General features: G+C 49.6%; 3 protein-coding genes across 3 annotated transcripts; 1 reads left to right on the top strand and 2 right to left on the bottom strand.

Moving 5' to 3' along the window:
* Positions 1-2,359: 2,359 nt before the first annotated feature.
* On the bottom strand, positions 2,360-3,298 carry LOC311428034 (olfactory receptor 14C36-like; the record flags this gene model as incomplete). Its single annotated transcript, XM_084539596.1, has 1 exon — positions 2,360-3,298. One exon carries the CDS (start codon positions 3,296-3,298, stop codon positions 2,360-2,362), a length of 939 nt encoding a protein of 312 aa, XP_084395722.1.
* Positions 3,299-12,093: 8,795 nt separating this feature from the next.
* LOC311428035 (olfactory receptor 14C36-like) lies at positions 12,094-13,029 on the top strand (the record flags this gene model as incomplete). Its single annotated transcript, XM_084539597.1, has 1 exon — positions 12,094-13,029. The coding sequence occupies one exon, from the start codon at positions 12,094-12,096 to the stop codon at positions 13,027-13,029; it is 936 nt and encodes a 311-aa protein (XP_084395723.1).
* An 8,135-nt stretch (positions 13,030-21,164) lies between these two features.
* On the bottom strand, positions 21,165-22,100 carry LOC311428036 (olfactory receptor 14C36-like; the record flags this gene model as incomplete). The annotated part of the gene is made up of 1 exon (XM_084539598.1): positions 21,165-22,100. One exon carries the CDS (start codon positions 22,098-22,100, stop codon positions 21,165-21,167), a length of 936 nt encoding a protein of 311 aa, XP_084395724.1.
* Positions 22,101-25,956: the final 3,856 nt, after the last annotated feature.

A 25,956-nucleotide genomic window follows, 5' to 3' on the forward strand; every position in this document is an offset into this window, starting at 1 on the left:
TTCATCGACTGGAGAACCAAGGTGTAGATGTAGAGCTTGGGAGCGTGGTTTAGTGATGGACTTGTCAGCACTAAGGTAAAGTTGCCTGACTTGGGTGACACGTCCCAGAGTAGTGTCAGGCACAATGCAATTCTTTTTGCCTTCTGCATCTATAGCACAGGAAGAAGGACTTTGCCCTACTCTATTGACTGGGCAGGTCTTTTCACATTACTCAATTTAGGTTTCCGTGGCTGAAAGAGAACAATTACCCAAAAGAGGCAAAGGTCATGGGTACATCTAAAGCCACTTGAAGATATATTTTTTTACTTTTCATCCTGAGTTTTTGACAGAAGACACAAGAGAACCATGTCCAGTTGTCTAATAAGATTTAACCAGAATTTCTCAAGTTCTGATGGTCATTTCAACTTTTTTATTATTTTATTTTATTTATTATTTTATTTTAATTTATTTTATTTTATTTTATTTTATTTTATTTTATTTTATTTTATTTTATTTTATTTTATTTTATTTTATTTTATTTTATTTTATTTTATTTTATTATTTTATTTTATTTTATTTTATTTTATTTTATTTATTATTTGCTTCATTATTTTACCCAAGGAATGCCTGACTTGTCTTTGAAAAGGTTTCATGCGCTGAGCTTGGCTGCGGTTACAGGGACAAAGACCACTGCTGGCAGTAGAGATTTCAGACCTCCAGACTGTGCTTTTCTCTGCTCCCTATTGAAGTCTCCAAAGAAGTTTCCTTTGATCAATAGCAATAGAAGAATGATGCTGAAAACTCAAATGCAGCAAAATTTAGCCTTTAAAACAAGAAAAGATATGTACTAGGTGCTTTTTGAAATCTTCTTCCTTAAGAATATCACACAAGCTCTGTAATTAGCTGTACAAGTTTTGAAGTCATGAAGAAAAGTATTGAAGAGATCTTAGGAGTTTCTTCAATTTAATGAGTTCCATGGTGTATTTACATGCACAGTCCATGAAGCTCAGGTACTGAGCTTCATGGACTGTGCACCAAAATATACCATGGAACTCCTCAGAGAGGAGAGCGATGCAATTGCTTAAGAATGTAAAGTCAGAAGGAAAAGTCAAAGTGACTTGGAGTATTAATGGGCCCCACTGAGGGCTGTTAGTAAGACAACTTCCCCAGGGACTTGTTAGGGCACATAACTGGAAGCCATGATTGCTGACAGGCAAAGGCAGTGTGCTGAGAAAAGTCTTGGTTTCCTTTGACGAAGCAGAAGGGCCAAGGCCTGACCCCAGCTACTGGAGGCGAGATCCTGTACCCCATGTCTGGCTCAGGGCTTTTCCAGGGGATCTGTGGGATGTGGTGGGCAGTGTGATGCCTTGGGAAGAACAATGGTATAACACCTCCATTTGCACAGGTTTAAGGGAGGCAATGAGGCTCCAGTGCAATGACTACTCATGTCCTCATCAGACAAAGGAACAAAAACCTCAGGGCTGTTGGGGCCTTCCCTTTTTACCAGCACCCTCTGCCTTATCCTCTGCAGGCATTCCTGTGCTATCCTACTTTTGCCCTATTTCCTTGAAGTCTGCAGACGCCCATCTCTGTTCACCACCTTGTTCTCATCCCAGCATTTCCATCATTTCACCCATGTCTCACAAACCCTCATTAGCTGTTCCTTGAAACAGAAAGCTAGGATCTGATCACACTCTTTAGTTGACTTCTGGCACCACAGCAATATACTTTGAGGGACATTTCTTCCTCCTTGTGGCCAGTGCATAACTTCCAAGGTGCACTTTGTGGCAGTTTTTTCTCTCCTGCTCTTTCCTACTACCAAAGGAAGCTCCATCAGGGTGGAAACCACTCCTGAAGTAGGCATCCTGACCCAGCAGGCTCCTTGCGGCCTCTCAGCCAGCCAGACACAAGTCACCTCAGCAGCAGCTTCCAAGCCATGGGCCTGCTGCTGGCCTTGCAGCTTCTTGGCTAGACACAGCCAAGCCTTGTGCCTGCTGCTGCCCACTCATGGACTCAAGCAGAAGGGACAGGACAACCCATCTGGGGGCCTTCTTTCTGTCCATGTCCTCCTGGGTGTGTAGGCAGAGGGGATCCCACAGTCAGCAGAATTTCTGTTTCTTCTTTCTTTTCTGTTTCTTTTGTCCAGTCATGGACTCAACAGAATTTCTATTTCTTTATTGTCTTTATCTAAACAGGAAGCCTGGTTCTATATGTACATGAGAAAATAACATAATATATATATATAAATAAATAAAATTAAATTAAAAGGTAGGAGGCTGGGAAAAAAAAATTAATCAGAAGCACTATTATTAAGAAATAGAAATACAAAAAATATATGAGATTGTCATAAACACATTTTAAACTAAAAGTACAGTTAGGTCTATTGGAATATTACTGTAACAGTGTATCCAAAGATTTTCTTCACTGTATCCTTGAGCTCCTGGTTCCTCATGCTATAGATGAGGGGGTTCAGTGCTGGAGGCACCACCGAGTACAGAAGTGCCATTATCAGGTCCAGGGATGTGGAAGAGATGGAGGGGGGCTTCAGGTAGGCAAACATGGCAGTGCTGACAAAGAGGGAAACCACGGCCAGGTGAGGGAGGCACGTGGAAAAGGCTTTGTGCCGGCCCTGCTCAGAGGGCATCCTCAGCACTGCCCTGAGGATCTGCACATAGGACAGCACAATGAAAATGAAACAACCAAAGACTGAACAAAGAGTAAAGAAAAGTACCCTAGCTTCCCTGAGGTAGGCATCTGAGCAGGAGAGCTTGAGGATGTGGGGGATTTCACAGAAGAACTGGTCCACAGCATTGCCTTGACAGAGGGGCAGGGAAAATGTATTGGCCGTGTGCAGGACAGCATTGAGAAAGCCACTGCCCCAGGCAGCTGCTGCCATCTGGGCACAAGCTCTGCTGCCCACGAGGCTCCCGTAGTGCAGGGGCTTGCAGATGGCAACGTAGCGGTCATAGGCCATGACTGTGAGAAGAAAAAACTCTGAACCAAAGAAAAAGACAAAAAAGAAGAGTTGAGCAGCACAGCCTTGATAGGAGATGGCCCTGGTGTCCCAGAGGGCATTGGCCATGGCTCTGGGCAGAGTGGTAGAGATGCAGCTCACGTCGAGGAGGGCGAGGTTGAGGAGGAAGAAGTACATGGGGGTGTGGAGGCGGTGGTCACAGGCTACGGCAGTGAGGATGAGGCCGTTGCCCAAGAGGGCAGCCAGGTAGATGCCCAGGAAGAGCACGAAGTGCAGGAGCTGCAGCTCACGCGTGTCTGCGAATGCCAGCAGGAGGAACTCACTCACTGAGCTGATGTTGGACATTTTCTGACATTGGACACAGTTTTCTGTTGCAGAGGATAAGTCAGAACATAGTTAGTACACATTTCTCTGGCGGATACTTCTTGCAAGCCTTAGTGTACCCCCTAGCCTAGCCTCTTGCTTTGCAGGAGACCAGTTCTGAATCTCTCTTGCTTGAGCTGTGGCTGGTGCTGCCTTAGAGTGGCACTTGGAGCAGGAGCTGCTATGGGCTGCAGAGGAGTCCTTCCTTCTGTGCAGCAGGAGGGAGGCAGAAACATGGGGGACATAGAGTCCACCTGTCAGGACAATGAGATTTGCAGTACTGTTGCAAACAGCTCATCTGAATGCAGAGCAGATCTGCAGATGCCACTGCTGAACACCAGTGTTCTCAGCTGCCCTGTCACCTCTCTGAGAGCTGTAGGACCATCCCACTGTGGTGTTTCCCTGAGAAGAAACCGGAGACAGCTGAGAGCAGAGAAGTCCCAGTCCCAGTGCAGCTGGACAGAATCCTCACCTTGTCACCACGGGACTGAACAGGATCTCAGTTCTTCCCTCCTAACAAGGGGTGCAGAGGCCTCACTCCAGCTATGCACAGACTGCCATCCAGTAGCACAGACATGGTCTTACCAAGGAGGTGTCCTTTTCTTCGGGATCCTGGATAACACAAGGATGCCACAAGAGAACTGCATCCTGCTGGAGAGTAGCCTGCAATGCAGGAGGATGCCCCATAAACAGAGCTGGATATCCACAAGCTGGGGTGTCCCAGTATCCCAGCTGTACTCCCTACAGTGTCTGGTGGAGGCTTAGCCGATTGGCTCTTGTCTGACCAGGGGCAGCTGGGTTATGACACTCCAAGGGGCTTCTGCCAGACTTCCTCACCTCGCACTGCAACCCAGCAGGACTCTCAAAGCCTACTGCATTGCCCACTGCCCTCCCAGAAACAAGACCCAGCAGGAGGAGAGCCTTCCAGGACCTGCAGCTGCATGGCCCTGCAGCCAGACCCTTACCTTGTCAAGGGCTGTGCAGGTTTCTCCTGCAGGCAGCTCTCAGAATCCTCCACTCCCAACTGCCTTCAGCCACTCTCTCCTTTTGTTCTCTCTGTGTCTGTGCCTCTGTGTCTCTTTCCTGCTGCGCTGTTTCCTGGGCACAGCTGTCTCTCTGCACCAGGGCCCTCTTGCCACGAGCTCTCTCTGTCCCACGAGCCTGGCCCAGCTCAGCAGCACAGCACCAGCCCAAGGCACTGCAATCACCCCTCTGGGGGCTTTGATGATGAGCCCACACACGAACCTCAGGCCCTCAGAGACAATTGAAGACATCTCTCCAGAAGTCCAAGTCAGAGGCAAGTTTCCTGCAGTGTCCCCCTGAGGGCCAGCACTGACACAGCCTCCCTTGGAGCTCGTTAGAGCCAAACTCTGGAGGCAGTGAGGACAAGGAGACAAAGGCAATGTGAAGGTGACACTGATGTGTAGGAAACCTGGATGTGTGTCACCAAGCACAAGGGCTGGGCCTTGACCCCAAGTGCTTGGGAAGTGAGATCCTTTCCCTTCACACCTTTCACAGGGCTCTTCCTGGGCAGTAGGAGATGGCGATGTGCATGGCCAAGTGCAGGAGAATGGTACGACCCCTGTCTGCTTCATTGTTGGGGTTGAGGAGGCAACGAGGCCCTGGTGCTTTAACCTGTCTCCTGTCTCCTCACCTGTCTCCTCATAGGCCTCAGTGACAGAGACAACAGCCATAGCCATGGACACAAAGACCTGGGTCCCGCTGGGACTTTGAGCTTTGCCATAGCCCTTTATCCTCTCCACACCAGGCTGTCCTAGGGTCCCCTAGACCTGTACCTCTTTTCCTGAGGGCTGCAAACACTCTTCTGCGTGGTGCCACACTGGATCTGAGCTGATTCGGATAACTCAGACTTTCTTGGTGGCCATGCTCCTCGTAAGGCAACTCTGTAGAAAGCTGGCCTGGTTCCTGCTGAGCAGGCACCACTGCTCCTATGGCATCCCTCGTGGTGCCCAGGCCCTCCTCCTCCTGGGCGCTGCTCACTCAGCAGGGTCCCAGTCTGCCCTGATGTGTGGGGTTCCTATTGTTATGGCAAAGGACGAGGCTCGTCTCCTTGTAAATGACAAGAGATTTCTATAGGCAAAATCCTGCATTTTCTCAGGGTTCCTCGACACTGATGCTCCATTCTGTCAGCCATTCATGGCTGCAGGCAGACAGTTCAACCTTCATGTGATTGTGCTATCTCTGACAGGATAGTAGCATCAGGACTTCAGGAAAGTTTGGATAATACAGGAGTAATCACTTGAATGGAACTGCAACAAAGAGTCACAGAAAAACAGTGGGTGGAAGGCTGCCAGATTCTACTTTTTCTGTTCTTCATTCTCATGCATGCTGTCAGTTTGTCTGGAGCTGTGTCCTGAATGTTAAGGGGCTGTGCAGGTCAAAGTTCAAAGGGCCAAAGCCCAGCTGGAGCTCCATCTGTCTATTACTGTCAAAGACAATAAACACTGCTTATAGAAATACTTTAAATAAAGGAGGATTGAGGAGAATCATCATCCTTCATTGGACATGGGGGAAATCTGTTAATGATCTAGAGATAAGGTAAAGGCTGAGACACTTAATGCCTTCTTTGCCTTAGACTCTAGCAGCAAGACCAGTTGTTCCCCTGGATATTTCTACTTCCTTGTAGCCAGTGCCAACCATCCATGGTGCACTTTGTGGCAGTTTTTCCTCTCCTGCTGTTTCCTACTACCACAGAAAGCCCCATCAGGGTGGAAACCACTCCTGAAGTAGGCATCCCAACCCAGCAGGCTCCTTGCGGCCTCTCAGCCAACCAGACACAAGTCACCTCAGCAGCAGCTTCCAAGCCAGGGGCCTGCTGCTGGCCTTGCAGCTTCTTGGCTAGACACAGCCAAGCCTTGTGCCTGCTGCTGTCCAGTCATGGACTCAAGCAGAAGGGACAGGACAACCCATGTTGGGGCCTTCTTTCTGCCTGGGTCCTCCTGGCTCTGGAGGCAGAGGGGATCCACCAGTCAGCATGCCAAGCAGGTGCCTTCTGCTGGCCTAGCAGGGCCACTGCCAGATGTCAGCCCAAAAGTGCAGATCCCAGGGAGAAGCCAAGGGTGACCTGCCACCTCCAGACACAAGTGACCTCACAGTCCCTTTGCGTGACATGTTCCTGCTGCTGCCCTATCATGTGCAGAGACAGAAGTGACCTCAGAGTCCCTGCCACAGTCACATTCCTCCTGCTGGGGCAAGAGATCCTGAGGTAGGGTTCATAGGATTCCCACCCATCTCCTCCTTGTGGCCCACAAGCTGATCAGACCCATGGCTCCTCACATTCATCTTTGAATGCCAAGCAACTGCACAGCAGCCTCACAGTTCTTCTCCTGCAACAAGGGGCCAAGCACCTGAAGTCAAGGTTCAGGAGAGGGGCTGAAGGTGATGAGGTTAATGCACAGGAACTGGGGCTTTGGGTGTTAGCTGTTCATGTATGGCATTAGGGAACAAGGCTCACCTTTCTGAGTTAGAGTTTAGGTAACATTTTAGTTGAAGACTTTTGTGTTCTGCCTGGGGTGTCAAGCCTGTGGTTAAATTATTGGCAAGCTTTGCGATTTAGGATTTTGTTCAGGTCTGCCTAGAAGTCCAGGGTTAAAGAGAGCCTTTTAATGCTAGTGTTAAGGTCAGGGATCACGGTGAGCAATAGAGGAAAGTTAAGGGAAAGAGGCTATGGGCTGAGTTTTGACTTCAAGGGAATCTTTGAGTTCAGACATTGGAGTAATGGATTCCTGTCAGGGTGTGGAGCAGCATTTAGATTTGTGACTTAAGGTTACTGATTGAAAGTGGGGAAGGGCCGCATATGACTGTTTTAGGTCACGGTTACAGCAGCATCAGCATAACCTGAACCAATTTACCTCTACAAAATCCTTAATTTCTGCTGGCCAAGCCCTTATTCCCTCCCCCAAATCTCACATCTCTCCTGTCCAGCCTTCTCCTGACCTCCCCATATCAGACATCTCATTGGGATCAGCTTTCTGATGGATTTCATGATCTCAGAGTATCCATCACACCTCTGTTGGCTGCTCTATTTCTGAGAAAAGCACCACTTAAGACACGATGGAAAAGGACACAAAAGTCCATCAGAGCACCCTGCACAATGTGCCCAGCAGCTCTGCAGTGCCACAAAAGTATGGTTCCTCCCTACAAGTTTTCTTTCCAGAATGGCTCCTATGGATCCAGGGTAACTTTTCCCAGGCACTCACTTCCCCAGGCCACACCACTCTTGCTCGCAGGCCCAATGTGCCTCTCCAACCCTCCCTTCTGCCCCTGCAGTAGTGGCACCTCACCGCAGCAGGTTGGTGCATCTCCAGGCTCAGGGGTGTTTCCTGAGGGCCTGCCCCGTGTGGGGAGTGTTGGGGAGGAAGAGAGCAAGGTCATCTCCTGGGGCATGGCTGAGCACAGCCCAGCCATCCTCCACCACGGGCAGGCCCCTGCTCCCAGTCTGAGGCACACATGCAAGGTGGACACTTCTCCATCATCCCAGCTTCATGCAGGAACTTCAGCCCTGCCCCAGTCCCAGGAGTGACCTCGTCCTCCTACTCCATCCACAGACAGCTGCTAAAGCCCTGAGCGTCTCTGTTTCTCACAGCCTTCACCCAAGTCTTTCTCTTGGCCCTCCCCACTGCCCAGCACTGCCTCTCAGGTGCCACTCAGTGACCCTTCGGAAGGGCCTTTGGGCTTCCTCAATTGTCCTGGTGCTTATTAGCACCTTCCTGCCTCCTTCCAGAGCTTCTTGTCCATTGTGGGGACACTGATTCTGGCTGGGACAGAGTTCCTCTGCAGAGCAACCCCTGCAGTGTTGAGGGAATCTGGAAACAGCATAGATCCCACGGCCTGCTGCAGCTGAGCAAACCAAGATACCAGGATAACTGTGAGAAGCATCTATGACAGTGTTCCCACATCGCCCAACTGAGGAATGCAGGAAAATATTGTTACCAGCAGCGGGTATCAAGGATAAGGTCTACGTGACTACTAATCACAAGGGGATTGTTTTCTTGCAGGTGGGGTTGTTTTCTTCTAGTTGTTTTTCTGAGTGCTTTGACCAATAATCTTGTGTGAAACACTGTCCACCCCTGTTAAGTTCTCTATAAAAGTTAGGCTATTCGGGCAATAAAATGGAGCATGATCTGACTCTACTGGTGTCTGTCGTGCTTTCGGCCGTGCTTCCTGCAACACTGCAGTGCTGTGTTTTTAATGTGTGACCAGAGCACCGTTGGTCACCCACGGCTGTAGTCGCTGTTCTTGTGCAGTGTTTGCACAGCATCAAGGCCTTCTCTGCTTCTCACTCTGCCTCACCATCGAGTCGGCGTCCACTAGACCAGGTTGCTCAAAGTCCCATCCAACCTAGCCTTGAATACTTCCAGGGATAGGGCATCCACAGCTTCCCTGGGCAGCCTGTTCCGCTGCCTTACCACCCTCTAAGTCAATAACTTCTTTCTAATAGCTAATCTAAATCTACCCTCTTTCAGTTTAAAACCATTACCGCTACTCCTATCATGACACTGATGAAGAGTCCCTCCCCAGCTGTAGGCCCCCTATTGGTACTGGAAGGGCTCTTTAAGGTCTCCCCAGAGCCTTCTCTTGTCCAGGCTGAACAAACCCATCTTCCTCAGCATGTTCCTAGGAAAAGGGCTGCAGCCCATTGATCGTCCTCATGGCCCTCCTCTGGACTCCTTCTAATAGATACACATCCTTATTGGGGCCCCAGAGCTGAGCACAGTACTCGAGTTGTGGCCTCACAAGCCCTTCTACCAGATCAACATTCACTCCAAACTTGGTGTCATCTGCAAACTTACTGAGGGTGCACTCGATCCCCTCATCCACATCATTGATGGAGATACTGAAGAGACCTGGCCACAGTACTGGGCCCTGCGGGACACTAAGGACAGGCCTCCAACTGCATTTATTTGCATTTACCATGACTTTGGGCCAGTTTTTAACCCCACAGAGCGTACACCTGTCCAAGCCTTGAGCAGCCAGTTTCTCTGGAGAATGTTGTGGGAAAAGATGGAAAATCTTTACTGCGGTCTAGGTAGACCACATCCACAGCCTTTCCCTCACCCACTGTGAGCATCACCTTGTCACACCTTGAGATCTGATTTGCCAAGCGGGACCTGCCTTTGACAAACCCATGCTGACTGGGCCTGATCACCTGGTTGTTCTGGAAGCGTTGTGTGATGGAATTCAAGATAATCTGCTCCAAGAGCTTCCCCAGGACCGAGTTCAGACTGACAGGCTTGTAGTTCCACAATCCTCCTTCCAGCCATTTTGTAGGTGACCATCACAGTTGCTAGTCACCAGCTGACTGGGAACACCCCTGATAGCCAGGACTGCTGATAAATGATGGAAGGCAGCTTGGTGAGCACTTCTGCCAGATCCCTCAGTACCCTCGGCTATATCCCATCCAGCTCCATAGATTTGTGAACACCCTCCATGAGGGATGCCGTACAAGCAGTGGTGCCTGCTCACCAGGAACCAGGCCAGCTTCCTACAGAGCTGCCTTACACAGACTATGGCCACCAAGAGAATCGGAGTTAACAGACTAAGCTCAGATTCAGTGAGACACCACAAACAAAATGGTCTACAGGAATGGGTAAAAACGTACAGGACTGGGATTTCCTATGACAGCCTGGTTCAGAGAAGAGCAAGGACACTGGAAAGGCTGAAAGTCCCAACAGAACCAAAATCTTTGTATCCATGGTAATGGCTGCTATCTAAGCCACTAAAGCCAATGAGGAGACATCTTGTTAAAGCACCAGGGCCTCATTGCCTCCTCACCCCCACCCATGAAACAGGCAGGGTCGTACCATTGTCCTGCACTTGGCCATGCACATCCCCATCTCCTACTGCACCACAAAGAGCCCTGAGCAATGTGGGAAGGAAAGGATCTCTCTTCCTAGGGTATGGGGCAAGCGCTGGGCCTTGGGCTTGGTGACACACATCCAGATTTCCTCCACATCAGTGTCACCTTCACGCTGCCTTTGTCTCCTTGTCCTCACTGTCTCCAGGGTTCTGCTCTAACGAGCTCCAAGGGAGGCTGTGTCAGTGCTGGCCCTCAGGGGGACACTGCAGGAAACTTGCCTCTGACTTGGACTTCTGGAGAGCTGTCTTCAATTGTCTCTGAGTGCCTGAGGTTCGTGGGCTCATCAGCAAAGCCCCCAGAGGGGTGATTGCAGTGCCTTGGGCTGGTGCTGTGCTGCTGAGCTGGGCCGGGCTCGTGGGACAGACAGAGCTCATGGCAAGAGGGCCATGGTACAGAGAGACAGCTGTGCCCAGGAGCAGCTCCTCTGCACAGCACAGCAGGGCTGGGGACTCTGACTGCAGCTGGCACACAGAGAGGAGAGAAGGAGAGAGGGCTTGGAGGCACTGAGGAGCGCAACAACAGAGGGCAGCGTGTGGCAGGACACATCTGCAGGCTCTTGACACCGTGAGGCTCTGGCAGCAGGGCCATGCAGGTGGGGTTGCCATAGGGGTCTTGTACAGCTGGCACATCTGACAGCTGGTAGCATCTGGCAGGGTGGGTCTCTCTGTTTCTCCAGAAATGAGTAGAAAATATTTTAGAGAATGGCATTTATGATTGGATTTTTCAAAAGGAAGACCAAGGCAAGGGCTACCTGAAAGGCAAGACATTTTCTGTAGCCTGTGCTTGCAGATACCTGCGGTAGAGTGGAGGCTGGTTTCATGGTAATAGGTGGTCAGGTTTGTACTGCAGACTGAGACTGCTAGAGCATTGTAGTGAGGGATTAATATTTCATCATTGAACTTCATAATGTCCCTTCCCACACCTCAGCCCACAGACTACACCAACATCATCATTGTGGTCCTCTCAGGTTTTATCCTAGCTTCTCTTTAGGAGCTGCAAACCCTCCAATGCCCAGTGCCCTGTCTTTGGGAGGCCTCAGCCAATTTGAGAAGAGTACAGATTGCCTACACTGAGCATGAGCTGCATCGTCTGCAGGCAGAGCTGCAGCACAGGAGGGTCTGCTGAGTGTCCGTCTGTCCCTCCCTGGCCTTGCCTCCCCTGGCAGCAGCACGCTGGCATTCCCCCTGGCTTCTCCAGCTGGCCGTGCTGCTGCTGGTCTTGTTCGCAGGCTGGCTGGGGATGGGGGTTTCACATGCCCATGGCGTGAGCCCTCGTTGTGCTTGGGCGAAGGGGAGTACGGGGAGAAGGTGAGGGGTCTGGAGTTGGGCACTTTGAGCCTGGATGTCTCTGCTCTCAGCAGTGTCCTGGTTTGTTTCAGGCAAACATAGGAGTGCAATTGTCCCGTAGGTCAAAGAGACACCAGCACAGGGCAGTTGACACTAGGACTAACACACGAACTTGATGTGCTCTCTCAAGGACACTACACTGAATACATCGCCACGTTGATGAAACACAAGGTTTTACTTTGAATACAGTGGGGCTGCTAGAACAAAGGAGAAAATAAAAATCACTATATGATCTTTACCACTAGCTTGGTGCAGGACTGACTCCCACATTGCCCACAGCAAGTCCCGTGCTCTCAGTGACACCCTCTAGCAGCACCAGCCAGAACTCATAAAAGGGACCTGCCAAAAAACTGAATAGAAATGGAGAATCGTTTGGGAGGGATTAAATGAAAAATGGAATGATTTTTCTTCTGAAATGAGAAATGAAGGCATAAAAGAAAAATGGATATATATTATCTTTTATTTTGTAAGATAACTCTGTTAAGATAACTCTGATAAACACTCAGTGTTTTTCTTTTCCTTGGGCAGGACCCCATGCCCAGAAGCAGGAAATGCCCAACAGCAGCTCTGTCAGTGAGTTCCTCCTGCTGGCATTCGCAGACACGCGCGAGCTGCAGCTCCTGCACTTCGCGCTCTTGCTGGGCATCTACCTGGCTGCCCTCCTGGGCAACGGCCTCATCCTCAGCGCCGTAGCCTGTGACCACCGCCTCCACACCCCCATGTACTTCTTCCTCCTCAACCTCGCCCTCCTCGACGTGGGATCCATCTCCACCACTCTGCCCAAAGCCATGGCCAATGCCCTCTGGGACACCAGGGCCATCTCCTATCAAGGATGTGCTGCTCAGGTCTTTTTCTTTCTCTTCTGCATATCAGCAGAGTATTATAACCTTACTATCATGGCCTACGACCGCTACATTGCCATCTGCAAGCCCTTGCACTACGGGAGCCTCGTGGGCAGCAGAGCTTGTGCCCAGATGGCAGCAGCTGCCTGGGGCAGTGGCTTTCTCAATGCTGTCCTGCTCACGGCCACTACGTTTTCCCTTCCCCTCTGCCACAGCAATGCTGTGGACCAGTTCTTTTGCGAAATCCCCCACATCCTCAAGCTCTCCTGCTCAGAATCCTATCTCAGAGAAGTTTGGGCAGTTCTGTTTAGTATCTTTTTAGCATTTGGTTGTTTCATTTTCATTGTTTTCTCCTATGTGCAGATCTTCAGGGCAGTGCTGAGGATGCCTTCTGAGCAGGGACGACACAAAGCCTTTTCCACATGCCTCCCTCACTTGGCTGTGGTCTCCCTGTTTCTTAGCACTGGCATATTTTCCTACCTGAACCCCCCCTCCATTTCCTCTCCATCCCTGGACCTGGTCGTCGCACTTCTGTACTCGGTGGTGCCTCCAGCAGTGAACCCCCTCATCTACAGCATGAGGAACCAGGAGCTCAAGGATGCAGTGAGGAAACTGTTTCCATACACGTTTCTTAAGCATCCATGATGCTTTTAGAAGATGTATTCTTAATAATATGCAAATATTTTGATTCACATTATATCATATCATTTCTATCATTACAAGTGTTATCATAACATTGTCATTAATAAGAATTCCAAGAGAAATCAAAGGGTATTCGGGAAAATGACACAACATTTTTTAAATTATTTTTCTCTGTGAGTATTTTAACAATATTTCATTTTGTTTTTAATAATCTCATTCTTAGCATTCTGAATGTTACTTCTTGTGTTAGGTTTGACCACATCATCTAATGTACATACAGAACCAGGCTTCCTTGGTAGATAAAGACAATAAAGATACCAGTGGAAATTCATTGGTCTCAGTATCCCTCTCTTCCCATCTCCTCTTGACCTGGGGGAGCAGCCCCAGCATCCAGGAGGGGCTCAGGGCCAGGAGCCCAGCTGCCACAGGTAGGAGCAGTGTATTTGGATTCGACCTTGTGTATCTAGGTGACAGTCCTGTTGTCTCTATAGCAGGGCCGGCACAAAGCCTTTTCCACATGCCTCCCTCACCTGGCCATGGTGTCCGTCTTTCTCAGGCCTGTCATGGTTGCCTGCCTGAAGCCCCTTCCATCTCCTCCCCATCCCTGGACCTGGTGGTGGCAGTTCTGTACCCAGTGTTGCCTCCAGCAGAGCACGTCTTCATCTGTACCATAATGATCCAAGAGGTCAAGCATGCCTTGTGGAAATTGATGACTAGATGTGTCTTGGAAGCAAGAAATTTTTGATCTGCTTCTGCACATGTCTTGTAATGTAAATAATTGGCAGAATAGCCAGTATAACTGTTTTGTTTTGTTTTGTGGTTGTGTTTGTGCATATTCTTATTACATTAATTCAGCTAATGAACACCCATTAAAATGATATGGATGTACCTGTTGAATATAGCTCATAGACTCTATGATTATGAAGCCATGCTCTCTGTGAATATAACTTTAAGGAAGTTAAGATTTAACTGCCTGTTTTGTCTGACATCCTTTCTCTGAGACCAGGCCTGGCACTGCAGGATCAGTGACCGTGTGCAGGGGTGCAGAGGAAAAGAGTCCCATCCCAGCAGCACGGCCAGGGAGCAACAGCGCTTGGGGCATGCAGAGCTGCTCTCTTGCCACTGCTGCCCTCTCCTGCTGAGCCCTGCTGGTAGGGTCAGTCCCGGCTGCTCCTTGGTGCCAGTGCTGCTGTGGGGCTGAGCTGGGACTGCAGGCAGGGACAGGCAGTGGGCATGGCAGTGGCACAGCTGGCCTCCACTGCAGCACTTCCCTCCTAAGGGGGGATCTCCTCCAAGGTGGACTGAGCAGAGCTCAAGTGCTCAGTCTGGTGTGAGCAGGCAGAGGAGAGCTCTGCAGCCCGAGAACACACAAAAACCTCAGCAAAGGAGCCTGGGGAGTGATTCCTTGCAGCCCTGGGGCAATGGCAGTGACCCCATGAGCTAGGTCTGCCTCCCAGCCTGCCCAGCATGGCTCTACAGAGTGTCCCCATGCCCCAGGCACCACAGCCCCCTCGCTCTGCAGAGCAGCACCGCCAGCTGGGGTTTGGGCTGGGGCTGGGGTTGGGGAGGGCGAGTGTCTTCTAGGCCAGCTTCAGGCTTCTGTACTTGAGTGTGATCTCCACTGTGCACAAGGAGCTGAGAGACCACCAAAAGGCATGGGACTGGAACATTGCCTGCAAGGTCCCTCCTGCCCTAGCACCTCACAGGACTGGCACGGAACTGGCTCCTGAGTGTCAGAGAGGCTGGGAGCCCAGCAGGTGTGCCATGGGCTTGCAGGATCACAACCAGATCATTTCTACCTGGGCAGGTCCTGGCCTAAAAAGGGGGTGTTTGGTAGGTGTGGTATTATAAGCTCAGTGCTGCATCAGAAACACTAAATTCAGCAGGAAGTGAATGGCTGTTAAATGGCCTGTGAGGTGAGCTCTTTCTGAAGTAGCTGACAGGTCACCCTTGACTCCTGGCTGGGATCTGTGCCTTTAGGCTCACATCTGCCAGTGTCCATGGTAGGGCAGCAGAAGGCACTTGCTGTGCATGTAGTTTCTGAGATCGGCTCCTTCTAAGTACCTGGTAGGCCCCATAGAGGAAGAGGTCTTGGGTAGGGGTTGTCATGACAGAGGTGTCAGCTTTTGCCTGAAGTCATCCTTTAGGACTGCTTTCAGTTTTCTACACAGAGGGGGCCACTGCCTCCAAGACGCTTGGGGCAAACTGAACCATGCATGAGGGTTTGGAAAAAGATAGCCTGGGTGCACAGAAGCCATTCAGTATCTAAAAGTTGGAGGCAGGAAACAAAATTTTGGGGTGGTACAAAAGCTGCTGGGCACATTGTGCAGGGTTCACCTACAGCCTTTGTGTTCTTCACCATCCTGACTTAGGTGCCACGTCAGTCTCAAGAAAGGAGTAGCCAAAACATATGAGACAGGTACTCTGAGATCATGAAAGCCATCAGAAAGCTGCCCCTAGGAAGATGACTGATATGGGGAAGTCAGGAGAAGCCTGGCCAGGAGAGATGTGAGATTTCGGGGAGGGAAGAGGTCAGCAGAAATGAATGATTTCTGTGAGGTTAGAACGTTCAGGCAATGTAGATTCTGCTGTAACGCTGGCTTAAAACAGTCATGTAAAGCCCTTCCCCTATTCTAACCAGTGACAGTAATCCCCAAGCCTAAATGCTACTCCACACCCTGACAGGAATCCACTGTTCTTATGCCTGAGCTCAAAGTATCCCTTCAAGCCAAAACACAGCCTATAGCCGCTTTCCTTTATCTTTACACTCTCGCTCACCCTGATCTGATCAGCTTGTGGGCCACAAGGAGGAGAAGGGTGGGAATGCTGTGATGAGCTCAGCACTGCCTCAGGATCTCCTGCCCCAGCAGCAGGAATGTGACTGTGGCAGGGACTGTGAGGTCACTTCTGTCTCTGCACTTGATAGGGCAGCAGCAGGAACGTGTCACAGAAAGGGACTGTGAGGTCACTTGTGTCTGGAGGTGGCAGGTCAGCCTTGACTTCTCCCTGGGAGCTGCACTTTTGGGCTGACATCTGGTAGTGGCCCTGCTAGGCCAGCAGAAGGCACCTGCTTGGCATGCTGACTGGGGGATCCCCTCTGCCTACACACCCAGGAGGACCCAGGCAGAAGGAAGGCCCCCAACATGGGTTGTCCTGTCCCTTCTGCTTGAGTCCATGAGTGGGCAGCAGCAGGCACAAGGCTTTGCTGTGTGTAGCCAAGAAGCTTCAAGGCCAGCAGCAGGCCCCTGGCTTGGAAGCTGCTGCTGAGGTGAGTTGTGTCTGGTTGGTTGACAGGTCGCAAGGAGCCTGCTGGATTGGGATACCTATTTCAGGAGTGGTTTCCACCCTGATGGAGCATTCTTTGGTAGTAGGAAAGAGCAGGAGAGAATAAAGCTGCCACAAAGTGTTCCAGGGAGCCTGGCACTGGTCACAAGGAGTAAGAATGGCCGCACCTCGAGTACTGTTTTTAGTTTTGGGCCCCTCGCTACAAGAAGGACATCGAGGTGCTTGAGTGGGTCCCGAGAAGGGCGACGAAGCTGGTGAGGGGCCTGGAGAACAAGTCCTATGAGGAGCGGCTGAGGGAGCTGGGCTTGTTCAGCCTTGAGAAAAGGAGGCACAGGGTCGACCTTATCGCTCTCTACAGCTACCTTAAAGGAGGCTGTAGCAAGGTGGGGGTTGGTCTCTCCTCCCACGTGCCTGGTGACAGGACGAGGGGGAATGGGCTTAAGTTGCGCCAGGGGAGTTTTAGTTTGGATATTAGGAAGATCTTCTTTATCGTAAGGGTTGTGAGGCATTGGAATAGGCTGCCCAGGGAAGTGGTGGAGTCACCATCCCTGGAAGTCTTTAAAAGACGTTTAGATGTAGAGCTTAGGGATATGGTTTAGTGGGGACTGTTGCCATTAGGTCAGAGGTTGGACTCGATGATCTTGAGGTCTCTTCCAACCTAGAAATTCTGTGATTCTGTGATTCTGTGAGGAAATGTCCCTCTAAGGGTCGTGCTGTGGTGCCAGAAGTCACCCTCTGATCAGACCCTGGCTTTCTGTTTCCAGGAACAGCTGGTGAGGGCTGACGAGACATGGGTGAAAGCAAGGCATGAGAGCAAGATGGTGAACAGAGATGGGTGTCTCCAGAGTTCAAGAAAATAGGGCAATGTGTGGGACAGCATTGGAAAGCCTGAAGAAAAGGCAGAGAGAGCTCGTAAAAAGGGAAGGCCCAACAGCCCTGAAGGTTTTTCCCCTTGGCAGTAGCTTAGGAGGAGATATGTTATATTCATTGCAATAGGGCCTCATTGATTCCTTGCAACCCTATGCAGCAGCTCAGAGGTGTCATACCACTGTTCTTCTCATGACATCACACTGCCCACTCCATCCCACAGACCCCAGGAACAGCCTTGAGCCAGACGTGGCGGTGCAGGATCTCCTCTCACAGTTCCAGGGGTCAGGCCTTGGCCCTTCTGCTTCACTAAAACCAACAAAGACCTTTCTCAGCACAGTGCTTTGCCTGTCTGCACCCATGGCCTCCAATTATCTGCCTTAACTAGTCCCTGGGGAGGCTTTGTTACTAACAGCCCTCAGTGGAGCCCATTAATACTCCAAGTCACTTCAACTTTTCCTTCTGACTTTACTTTCTCTAGCAGTTGCATCGTTCTCCTATCAGTAACTGAGCTTCATAGACAGCACCACAATACACCATGGAACTCATTAAAATGCAGAACTTCCTCACATCTCCTCCATAGTTTTCTTTAAGGTTTCACGCCTTGTGCAACTAACTGCAGAGGTTGCATGACATAGTTAAAGGAAAAGATTTCACAAAGCACATAATAAAAATATTTTCTTATTTCAAAGGTTGAATTTTGTTGCATTTCAGTTTGGAGCATCATTCTCCTATTGCTATTGATCCAGGGAGACTTCTTTGGAGACCTCCATAGGGACGAAGAGCAGAGTCTGGAGGTCTGACACCTTCACTGCCAGCAGTGGTCTTTGTCCCTGTAACTGCAGCCCAGCCCAGCACATGAAACCCTTTCTAAAACAAGTCACATGGTTTTTTTGGGGGGGATAAAATAAAATAAAATAAATAAAATAAAGCCAAAAATAAAATAAAATAAAATAAAATAAAATAAAATAAAATAAAATAAAATAAAATAAAATAAAATAAAATAAAATAAAATAAAATAAAATAAAGAGAAATAAAATTGAAATGACCATGGGAACCAGAGAAATTCATATTAAATATTAGTAGGTACCTGGTCATGCATGGTCTCTCTTGGGTCTTCTGTAGAAAACTCAGGATGAAAAGTAAAGACATTTACTTTTTTTACCCTACTCTATTGTCCAGTCAATAGACTAGGGCAGTCCTACTTCCTGTGCTGTAGATGCAGAAGGCAAAAAGAATTGCATTGTGCCTGACACTACCCAAGTATGTGTAACCCAGAACAAGTCTTACAAGGAGCAGCTGAGGGAGCTGGGATTGTTCAACCTGGCGAAGAGGATCAGGGGTGACCTTTTTGCTCTCTACAGCTACCTCAAAGGAGGCTGTAGCGAGGTGGGGGTTGGTCTGTTCTCCCACGTGCCCAGTGACCGGATGAGGGGGAATGCGCTAAAGTCATGCCAGGGGAGGTTTAGGTTGGATATTAGGAAAAACTTCTTTTCTGAGAGGGTTGTTAGGCATTGGAATGGGCTGCCCAGGGAAGTGGTGGAGTCACCATCCCTGGAGGTCTTTAAAAGATGTTTAGATGTAGTGCTTAGTGATATGGTTTAGCGGAGGACTGCTTAGTGTTAGGTCAGAGGTTGGACTAGGTGATCTTGGAGGTCTCTTCCTACCTAGATGATTCTGTGATTCTGTGATCGTCTAGTCAAACCTTTTTCCATAGGCAGGGACAATTTCCATTAGATTACGTTGCCCAAAGTCACTTGCCAACTGGCCTTGAACTAGGGCTCACCTTTCTGCGTTAGAGTTTAAGCAATGGTTTGTTGGGAGGATTTGGTGTTCTGCATAGGGTGTCAGGTCTGTGGCTGGGGTGTGGACAAGCTTCATGGTTTATGGTTTTCTTTAGGTCTGCCAAGAAGTCGTCTAGGGTTAAATAAAGTGTTTTAATGCTAGTGTTAATGGAAGGGATTAGGATGAGCAAGAGAGTAAAGGTAAGGAAAAGGGGCTATGGGCTGAGTTCTGCTTGAAGGGATACTCTGAGGTCAGGTATTACTGCAGGGGATTTCTGTCAAGGTGTTGGAGCAACATTCAGGTTTTGGGATTAGGGTTACTGGTCAAAAAAGTGTAAGTGTTTTACATGACTGTTTAAAGCCAGTTTTAAAGCACCATCAATATTACATGAAACCTCTTACCTCTACAAAATCGTTAATTTCTGCTTCCTGAACTCCTCTTCCCTCCCCCAAATCTCACTTCTCTTGGCCAGGCTTCTCCTGTCATCCTCATATTGGTTATCTTATTGGGATCAGCTTTCTGATGGCTTTCATGATCTCAGAGTATCTGTCTCACTCTGCTGGCTATTCTGTTCCTGAGACAGAAGTGGTGTTGTAGTCAGTAGGGAAAAGGGCACAAAGTTCTGTAGGAGCATCCTGCACGTGCCCATCAGCTCTGCACCTCCACAGAAGTGTACATCCTATGAAGAAGTGTTGGTTCCAAAATGACTCCTATGGATCCAGGGTAACAGTTTGCAGGCCTTCATGCAGGTTTACCTCCCCGCAGACATCTTGGAGGCAGTGGCCGCCTCTATGGAGAAAACTAAAAACAACTTTGAGGTATGAGTTTAGTCAAAATTTGAGATCTCTGACATGACAACCAGAGGTGTTGCTCTGCAGAGCGAGGGGGCTGTGGTGCCCAGGGCATGGGGGCACTCTGCAGGGCCGTGCTGGGCAGGCTGGGAGGCAGATCCAGCTCATGGTGTCACTGCCATTGCCCCAGGGCTGCAAGAATCACTTGCTATGCTCCTTTGCTGAGTCTGTTGCGTGCCCTGGGGCTGCAGAGCTCACACCAGACTGAGCACTTGAGCTCTGCTTAGTCCACATGGGACAGGCTCACACTCTGCGGGCTCCATTCACTGCTGTCTCCTGGGCTCACGCTGGCCTGACAGAGTAGGCCAGTGAGTAATTTTTTGCAGGCCTGGGTCAATGGCAGTGATATTTCCTTGTTTCTCACAGCCTTCTCACATGTCTTTCTTATAGCCCTTCCCACTGCCAAGCACTGCCTCCCAGGTGGGAATAAGTCAACCTTCAGAAGGGCCTTTGGGCTTTCTCAGTCATCCTGGTGCTTATTAGGAGCTTCCTGACTCCCCACAGAGCTCAGAGGGAGCCTTCTTGTCCACTGTGTGGCCCTGCACTAGCTCTGTCTGGGACAGAGTTAGCCTCTGCAGAGCAGCCCCTGTGGTGCTGTGTTTTCAATATGTGACCGTACTGGGTATGGCTGGGATGGAGTTAACTTTTCCTGTAGAAACCCACCCAGTGCTGTGCTCTGCTTGAGTAGCTAGAACAGCACTGGTATCATGGTTCTGTTTTGTCTACTGTTGAGCAATGTTGTCACAGCATCAGGAATCCCTCTAATCCCCCCTCCTCAAAGAGCCAGCAGGCTGCAGGTGCGCAAGAGACAGGGAAGGGACATCAGCAGGGCAGCTGACCTAAACCAGCCACAGAGATATTCCATACCATATGTTGTCACACTCAGCAATAAAAGGTGGAAAATGGAAGGAGAAGGGAGAGGTGGGCTCCCATTATGAAAATGTCTGTCCTCCTGAAAATCAGCTGCATCTATTGAGGCCTTGTTTCAAGGAAGTGGTAAAGCATCACTGTCACAAATAGATTTTGCTATTTTTTTTTTTTTTATATATATATATATATATATATATATTTAAATAGTTTCTTTGCTAGTTCCAAGGAGATGGGAATACACTGCAGCTGAGACCTATGAATTTCTGTTCGCTTCTTTATTGTCTATAGCTACACAGAAAGCCTGGCTTTAGATATACATGAGATGATTAGGAAAAATAAAGAGATAAATGAACAGGTAGGAGGCTAACAATGACATTAATTAAATCGACTCCACAACTTGAAGATAATATTTATCAAGAAAAATAAAACCAAATTACTTTCTTAACTGTTTCTGAGATAAACTTGGAATGTAAAGGAACATTACAGTTTCTTAAGAAATATGTATTCAAACAATTTCCTCAGTGCACCCTTGAGCTCCTGGTTCCTCATGCTGTAGATGAGGGGGTTCACTGCTGGAGGTAACATGGAGTACAGAAAAGATACTGCAAGATCCAGGGATGGGGAGGAGAATGAGGGGGGCTTCAGGTAGGCAAACATGATAGTGCTGACAAACAGGGAGACCACGGCCAGGTGAGGGAGACACATGGAAAAGGCTTTGTGCCTGCCCTGCTCAGAGGGCATCCTCAGCACTGCCCTGAAGATCTGCACATAGGACACCACAATAAAAAGAAAGCAACCAACAACTAAACAAGAGCTAAATGCAGTAAATCCAACTTCCCTGAGGTAGGCATCTGAGCAGGAGAGCTTGAGGATGTGGGGGATTTCACAGAAGAACTGGTCCAAAGCATTGCCATGGCAGAGGGACAGGGTAAATGTAGTGGCTGTGTGCAGGAGAGCATTGAGAAAGCCACTGCCCCAGGCAGCTGCTGCCATCTGGGCACAAGCTCTGCTGCCCACGAGGCTCCCGTAGTGCAGGGGCTTGCAGATGGCAACGTAGCGGTCATAGGCCATGACGGTAAGAAGGGAAAACTCTGCTGTGATAAAGAAGACAAAGAGAAAGACCTGTGCAGCACAGCCTTGATAGGAGATGGCCCTGGTGTCCCAGAGGGCATTGGCCATGGCTTTGGGCAGAGTGGTGGAGATGCAGCCCAGGTCCAGGAGGGCGAGGTTGAGGAGGAAGAAGTACATGGGGGTGTGGAGGCGGTGGTGGCAGGCTACGGCGCTGAGGATGAGGCCGTTGCCCAGGAGGGCAGCCAGGTAGATGCCCAGGAAGAGCGCGAAGTGCAGGAGCTGCAGCTCACGCGTGTCTGCGAATGCCAGCAGGAGGAACTCTGTGATGGAGCTGATGTTGGGCATTTTCTGACATTGAACACTGTTGTCTGTAGAGAAGGAGAAGGCAGAAAAAGTTTAGAAGACAATTCTCTGAGGAAAACCTACTGCAAGCCTTAGACCACTCTCATCTGAAGCCTCTCTCTTGCAAAAAGAGCTTTCTGTAGCTCTATCGCTTGAGTCCCAGGTGATGTTGGGTGAGACTGGCACTGCAAGCATGCCTTACTGGGGACTTTAGAGGTGTCCTTCCTTCTGTGAAGCAGTCAGAAAGCAGGAACAAGGGGGAAACTCAAGTTCAGTCCACTTATGAGATCCATGAACTTTGCAGGGTTGTTGCAAAAAACACCTCCAACCACACTGTAGAGCGAGTCAGATTTTATTATGCTTAGTAAAACAATCACACTCTTGTGTTTCCAAAGAAGGAGAGACAGCTTAAAGCAAAGAAGCCCCAACCCCAGTGCAGATGGACAGAATCCTCACCTTATCTCCAGGTACATGAGCAGGATCTCAGCTTTTCCCTCTTCTCCAAGAGTGCAGAGGCCTCATTCCAGCTGCCCACAGACAGCCATCCAGCAGCACAGACATGGTTTTAGTACAGAGGGGTCTTCTCCTTGAGGTACCTGGATAACACAAGGATGCCACGAGAGAGCTGCATCCTGCGGGAAAGAAGCATGCAGCCTAGCACAATGCCCCATGGACAGAGCTGGATATTCAAAATCTGGGGTGTCCCAATACCCAATCTGCATCCCCTGCAGTGTCTGGAGGAGACTTGGACACCCAACTCTTGGCTAAAAAGGGCAGCTGGGTTATGACACTCCAAGGGGCTTCTGCCAGACTTTCTCACCTCACACTGCAACCCAGCAGGACTCTCAAAGCCTACTGCATTGCCCACTGCCCTCCCAGAAACAAGACCCAGCACAAGACCCTTCCAGGACCTGCAGCTGTATGGCCCTGCAGCCAGGCACTTACCTTGTCAAGGGCTGTGCAGGTTTCTCCTGCAGGCAGCTCTCAGCATCCTCCCACTGCCAAGTGCCTTCAGCCCCTCTCTCATTCCCTCCTCTCTGTGTGCCAGCTGCGGTCAGAGCCCCCAGCCCTGCTGCGCTGTGTAGAGGAGCTGCTCCTGGGCACAGCTGTCTCTCTGCAACAGGAACACTTTTGAAATGAGTTTTCTCTGTCCCACGAGCCCAGCCCAGCTCAGCAGCACAGCATCAGCCCAAGGCACTGCAATGATCATCCTGGGGGCTTTGCTGATGAGCCCACAAACCTCAGGCACTCAGAGACAATTGAAGACATCTCTCCAGAAGTCCAAGTCAGAGGCAAGTTTCCTGCAGTGTCCCCCTGAGGGCCAGCACTGACACAGCCTCCCTTGGAGCTCATTAGAGCAGAACACTGGAGGCAGTGAGGACAAGGAGACAAAGGCAATGTGAAGGTGACACTGATGTATAGGAAAAGTGGATGTGTGTCACCAAGAACAAGGGCCAGGCCCTGACATCCATCCCATTTTAAGGGGTATCCTTTCCATTCACACCTTGCTCAGGGCTCTTTTTGGGGCAGTAGGAGATAGGAATGTGCATTGCCAAGTGCAGGAGAATGGTACGACCCCTGCTTGGTTCATGAGTGGCAGCGAGGAGACAATGAGGCCCTGGTGCTTTAACAATCAGCTGTCTCCTCCTAGGCCTCAGTGGCAGAGACAACAGCCATAGCCATGGACACAAAGACCTGAGCCCTGTTGAGACTTTCAGCCTTGCCATAGCCCTTGATCCTCTCCACACCAGGCTGTCGTAGGGACTCCTAGACCTGTATGTCTTTTCCTGCTGGCTGCAGACCCTCTTCTGTGTAGTGCCACACTGGATCTCTGAGGAGTCTGATAACTCAGATCTTCTTGGTGGCCATGCTCCTCGTAAGGAGCTCTGTGGGAAACTGGCCTAGCTGCTGCTGAGCAGGCACCACTGCTCATATGGCATCCCTCGTGGTGCCCAGGCCCTCCTCCTCCTGGGCACTGCTCACTCATCAGGCTCCCATTCTGCCCTGATGTGTGGGGTTCCTCTTCCTCTGTTTCAGGACTGGGCACTTCTCCTTGTAAATGCCAAGAGGTTTCTGTAGGCAAAATCCTGCAGTTTCTCAAGGTTGCCCCACACTGATGCTCCATTCTGTCAGCTTTTCATGTCTACAGGCAGACAGTTCAAACTTTGCATGTTATTGTGCTATCTCTGAGAAGACAGCAGCATCAGGAAAGTTTGGATAATACAGGAATAACCAGTTGAATGGCATTGCAGCACAGAGCCACAGAAGAGAATGGAAAGCTGACAGGTTCCACCTCTTCTGTGTTTCCTTCTCATGCATGCTGTCAGTTTGTCTGGAGCTGTGTCCTGAATGTTATGGGGCTGTGCAGGTGAAAAATAGAAGGGCCAAAGCCCAGCTGGAGCTCAATCTCTCTGTGACTCTCAAAGACAATGAAAAACTGTTTATAAAAATACTATAAATAAAGGAAGATTAAGGAGAACCATCATCCTTTATTAGATATGCGGGAAATCTGGTGAAGACCTCGAGATAACGTAATGGATGAGGTACTTAATGCCTTCTTTGCCTCTGACTAGATCAGCGAGACCAGTTGTTCCACTGGACATTTATTCCTCCTCATGGCCATTGCCAACATTCCTGGGCACACATTTTGGCAAGTTTTTTCTCTCCTGCTCTTTCCTAATATCACAGAATGCTCCATCAGGGTGGAAACCACTCCTGAAGTAGGCATCCCAACCCAGCAGGCTCCTTGCGGCCTCTCAGCCAAGCAAACACAAGTCACCTCAGCAGCAGCTTCCAAGCCAGGGGCCTGCTGCTGGCCTTGCAGCTTCTTGGCTAGACACAGCCAAGCCTTGTGCCTGCTGCTGCCCACTCATGGACTCAAGCAGAAGGGACAGGACAACCCATATGGGGGGCTTCACACACAGACCCCCCCACACACACACACAGAGGTGTTGGAGTGTTGGTGTTGGTGCCTTGACTTCTCAAAAGTCAACGGTGACCTTCGACCTTCTTCAGGCAGAAGTGACCTCCCAGTCCCTTTCTGTGACACATTCCTGCTGCTACCCTATCAAGTGCAGAGACAGAAGTGACCTCGCAGTCACTGCCACAGTCACATTGTTCCTTCTGGGGCAGGAGATCCTGAGGCAGAGCTGAGCCCATCAGAGCATTCCCACCCATCTCCTCCTTGTGGTCCACAAGCTGCTCAGATCCATGGCCCGTCACATCCATCTTTGCATGCCATGTGACTGCATTGCACCCTCACAGTTCTTGGCCTGCACCAAGGGCCAGACCCAGTATGGTACCTAAAGGTAAGGGTTAGGAAAGGGGCTGAAGATGAGGAAGTTAATGCACAGGAACAAGGGAATCAGCTGTTAGGTTCACGCATGGGATCAGGGACTAGGGCTTACCTTTCTGGGTTTGAGTTTAAAGAAAGATTTATTGGGATTATTTGGTGTTCTGCTTTGCGTATCAGGTCTGTGGTTAAAGTATGGAAAAGCTTCATGATTTAGGGTTTGTTTAGTTTTTCCAATAATTGTAGGCTTAAATTGAGCATTTAAATCTAGCGTTAAGGACAGGGATCAAAGTAAGCAAGAGAGTAAGTGTAAGGGAAAGAGGCTATGTGCTGAGTTTTGGCTTCAATGCATACTTTGAGATCAGGCGTAGGAGTAGTCAATTCCTGTCTGGGTGTGGAGTGGCATTTAAATTTAGGAATTAAGTTTACTTTTTGAAGCTGGGGAATAGCCTCATATAACTGTTTTATGACACAGTTACAGCAGCTTCCACATAGCATGAACCCTCTTACCTTTTACAAAATACTTAATTTCTACTGGATAATCCCCTATTCCCTCCTCCAAAACTC

Source organism: Aythya ferina (genome assembly GCF_964211825.1).
Source record: "Aythya ferina genome assembly, contig: HAP1_SCAFFOLD_29, whole genome shotgun sequence".
In the NCBI taxonomy this organism is placed as follows: Eukaryota; Metazoa; Chordata; class Aves; order Anseriformes; family Anatidae; genus Aythya; species Aythya ferina.